At 40.1% G+C, this 4,549-nt stretch overlaps 1 protein-coding gene across 3 annotated transcripts in view; it reads right to left on the minus strand.

Annotated features, from left to right (window-relative positions):
- The window catches only part of eys (eyes shut homolog), a 175,281-nt gene that overhangs the window by 91,577 nt on the left and 79,155 nt on the right, over positions 1 to 4,549 (minus strand). For all 3 annotated transcript variants that reach the window (XM_032540683.1, XM_032540682.1, XM_032540685.1), the window contains 3 exons: positions 2,569 to 2,665; positions 1,981 to 2,088; positions 483 to 628 (listed from right to left, as the gene is read on the minus strand). In XM_032540683.1, coding sequence (XP_032396574.1) covers positions 483 to 628; positions 1,981 to 2,088; positions 2,569 to 2,665 — 351 coding nt within the window. The remainder of the gene's footprint in view (positions 1 to 482; positions 629 to 1,980; positions 2,089 to 2,568; positions 2,666 to 4,549) is intronic.

Here is a 4,549-nt window from a genome sequence, read left to right on the forward strand (position 1 = left end):
CCTCAACTGTGTAAGAATAAATTGATGATACAATGTGGAAGACAAATGAAATTAATCTTCCCAGTACCTGACAGGAATCGGCTTTAGATACACACTCACATATACACACACATGCACTAAAATAGCTTGATATCAGTTTGAGTGGAAAATAAGACAAATGGATTGAAGTAAAACAACAATAGCGCTCTGAGACTAAAGAGGCCGATGAAATTAAATAAAGGCAGCTAACAGATGCTGAGATGTTTTCATCAGATAAAACAGGTGACATAAATGTATCTCTTGTTAGCTTAACTGAAAGACGGGCACTGTATCTTGCATAGGCAGACAGGCTAATTAAAAGCAAGTATACTGTAGCAGTTTTTTTTTTACGCTAAGCCAGATCTGTGTCAGACTTGCTTCAATAGTGTGCAACCACATCAGCCTTGAGAAGCTTTTTAGACTCTCCTATTGATCTTCATGTCACCTGAGGGCAAAAGAGCTACCTGAGTATCCAGGGCGACAGACACACTTGAAGCCACCGGGTGTGTTGATACAGATGCCCTCGTGTAGGCAAGGTGAAACTTCACACTCATTTACATCCAGGTCACACAGCGTTCCAAAATAACCAGGAGGGCAAATGCAGCGGAACCTGAGGAAGATGTGATAACACTCAATCATTAGGAAATAAATGAAATCCAGTGAAGACCAGTGTGTCAGACAGTAATTATAGCATACGTTGATTTGTGTTTAATTTAGCTCTTACTGTAACTTTAAAATACTATTTTGTTTTCAGCAAAAACAGCACACACTCTTGCAGAAGGCGAAAAACAGGACATTTGTTCCGAACCCAACAAGTCAAACAAAGGTGCGTATTAAGACCCATTTTACTCAATTCAAATCCCTTACTGCAGCTGTCGCTGGGTCTAATACCTGACCACACAACTCAGAGGAGATGCTTATCCTGTTTGCAAGTGAGATAATAAGACAACATGTAATTAGACACCTCTGGGCTAAAATCTAAACTACATCTTTTGATTAGTTAGACATAATCTTTCTTCAGTAGACCAATTACATAACATCATCACATTTCTGTCATATGCTAAATGGTATTTGTTATGCCACAACGGAACTGAGCTACCTTATTATGTCAACTCTAAAGGCTGAATTGATCTGAGACACATCTGTCAAAACAATTAACATTTTCTTTATTGCCTTCCGTTACACCGGACAGTTACATGTCTGTAACAGTCTGCTAGTCACAATTAGTTCATGTGTTCATGTGTTTGTCTCAACTGAACATACAGAAATGAGACCAAATAATGCACCTATTACAGAGTCAAACTCAAAGTATATAATGAAAAGAAAAAAGACAGCAAGAGCTCAAAGAGTAATCCGCTGAGTCTGATTCATCACCCCTGTACGGATGGACTTGTTGGGTCAGGGAGACAGAGGAAGTGGCGTGTGCAGTGTTTGTGGTGGGCAGCGAGGTTAAAACACACCTGATGTGAACTCCCTGGACTACGCAATCAGGGGAGCGCTCTGAGCGGGGCCAGGTCACTTGGGAGCGGAATGACGGGAGACAAACTGGAGACAAACCATTTAGGACTCAAATTGGCCCTGGGACTTCGCTACCCATCTGTCCGACTAAGCCTGGAAGCCCCGGGGCTCCCATTAAGCACAGCAGAGAGAAGCACCAGTGGAGTAAATCCCAATCTAGATACATGTGATATGTTCCTGCTGAATTCGCGCTCTGTCTTTAGAATAGCAGCTTATGTGTGTCAAGGATGAAGACAGGCTTGTTATATAAACCGGAACACTTTGAAGAGGGGCATCACAACCTTCTGTGGTTTCTTTGCTTTTGTTCGTTCTCCTTTTAAAACAAATGCAGGAAATGAATGCTGCCTGGCCTTAACCGATATGCAAAATTTATTTTTTAAACGCACAATGAATGGAGGCTAAGGAGCTAAGTCTGAGCAAAGGAGGAGCTATATTCCTACTCACTTGTTCACAAGGTCTTGACAAATGGCAGAGTTGTGGCAGGGGCTAGAGTTGCACTCGTTGATGTCTTCCTCACAGTTAAGGCCGGAAAATCCTATCCTGCAATCACAGCTGGATAGGAAAAATTCATTAATATTGATATTTTGTCTCAGATGGAAAAAAGATCTATTTGTGTCCCGGCACAGGCACAGAGGAGAATATCTATAGAAATGTAATGATGATATGGTACACATCATATATAGTCTGATTACACATACTGTACAGTACAGTGACATAAACTTGGATTTTGACTGTCAAACCAAGGGCTGTATGACAAGATCAATTAAGACAGATTTTGTTAACAATTTGACCTATTTTCATCCTAAAATGGTACATAACCAAATCCATTAACATATTTCTTCAAAAAGGGCATGCGCTCAGAGCAAATCTATTAACTCAGTGTATCAAAATTATTTATCAAAAAGTTTAATGGGCTAAAATACGAATGGAAGGAACGAAGGTTTCTGATACTCTGGATTTGAAGTCACTAGAAACCCTGACATTTTCTGGCCACTAAGAAATGAAAAGCTGGTTATGGATAACACTTTTTACCTGTAACTGTTGACCCGGTCCACACAGTTGCCCTGGTTTTGGCATGGATTTGAGCTACACTCATTGGTGTCAATTTCACACCAACTTCCTTCAAATCCTGCAAGATAGATGAGATGGTCATGGATCAGGAAACCCCACTACATCCTGAAAAACGTCAGGGCCTATGAGAACAAAGACCCCAGTGAATGCCATTTTAATGGAACTAGTAGCCCCTGTAGCATATCTCATCTTCCAGCTCTCAGCACTCACTGTTTCCCCTTTGAGAGTGTGTAAGTCTAATAATACTTTAGTGCCACAGACAGATTGGTCTGAGGGTTAGTGGTTTGAGGTTTGGGTGGTGTGTTGCTGTGTGCACCACCATGCATATATGTGTGTGAGAGGAACCGAGCGATTGGGGGGGGGGCATCTTGTTAAGTTAGGGTAAGAGGGTGAGGCTAAAACCAAGAGCTATTTTGCCCTCGTTCATTAGAGGGTTGAGGGGCAGGATGGCTAAGCAGATCAGCATTGGTGTTTTATTGTACTTTTGAAGGCAGCCTGGGAGCTTGTTCTGCCAGTCGGAGGTATTCCTCTGGTGCTGGGTCTGGTCCATATGATGAGTTTCTGCTGAACAAACTACATGAGGTTTAAAAAATAAAACTGAATAAAAGAATAATAAATGAAAACACTAATTGTATAAGCAACTGAAAACCTGATTGTGATTTGATTAATTTTTTGAAAACAAAGGCGGCAGAGGCAGTTAAATATTAAGATATGGGTTACATTATAGTACATTATGCAACATTTTCAACATATATAAGATTGTATTTACTGATCACAACCTGATTACCATGTATTAGGTTAGCCATTTTGTTTGTCATTACAAACAGAAGAAAAACCAAACAGATGGCAGACAATTATACAGTAATAATGTACAGTATATATAGAACATAAATTTGCAGAGTGCAAATTGATGCAGCAAATGTTAGCAATTATTCTATTATTTGTGGCTTGCTATTCAGCCAGTATAAATCGTAAAATGTTAAATGGAAAATGGCATAACAACAGGATGTAGCTCTCTACGCAACTCTCAATGTTCATTTGTTATCAGCTGAATAAACAATAATGTATATGATTATGTTTAAAAGGCAGAAAGAACAATTTCCATTACACCTAGAGTGACGCTAATGAAGAAAAAGTACGACAGTGACACTGACTGCTCTGTGCATCTTGGGACGTAGGAATGAGAGGGAATCCATGAGACCACAGAGAACACAGAGTATCTGGTGAATTATGGGACAGCACAGGTTTCCCAAGCTGGTCTGTCAGTCAAAGCAATGGTGGAACACCTCAGGGACTATTTCGAATGTCACCGCAATGTAATGCATCTTCTGCCACTGAGCAGTGACTTGAGGCTCCTCTTTGACAGAGTACAGAGAGGGATACCCAAGGCGTGTGCCTACGTAGTCATTCCATCATCTGGCTGGAGCTACAGTATATGAGCACTGCTCCTGCCAACGAATGTCTCAGAGGAGAAGAAGTTGTGGATAATCCCCAGTGGATAGCGAACTAACTTTGATGGACGTTTCAATTGAAAAATGAGTGATGTCTCCATTTTATGAGTGTGAATTTGGTCTGAACAGCTTGTGACTATAGCTTTCTTTTCAAAGTTGCTGTCAGTCTGATCTAACAATTCCTCAGAGGGGGTTCATTTAAAATGATATTACACTCTTCTTGTGCAATATAGATTATGGTCTTTTTCTGTGATGTCAATGTGCTGTCTGACAATACTGAAATTTCACTGATCGCTTAATCTGTGTGTGATTTTAATGCTGAAACCAAAATACATCATCACTACAAGTTTTCTGTGTTAATGTTTTTTCTGTAACACAACACAATGCACAAATACACATCCCATAGACAATAGACGTTTGTTTGCATTTAAAGCTTTCACCTTCAATCAAAACACCCTGATCAGTGTACATTTTTAAAGGGCCACATGTAT

This window comes from Etheostoma spectabile, chromosome 17 (assembly GCF_008692095.1).
Source record: "Etheostoma spectabile isolate EspeVRDwgs_2016 chromosome 17, UIUC_Espe_1.0, whole genome shotgun sequence".
NCBI classification, from domain to species: domain Eukaryota; kingdom Metazoa; phylum Chordata; class Actinopteri; order Perciformes; family Percidae; genus Etheostoma; species Etheostoma spectabile.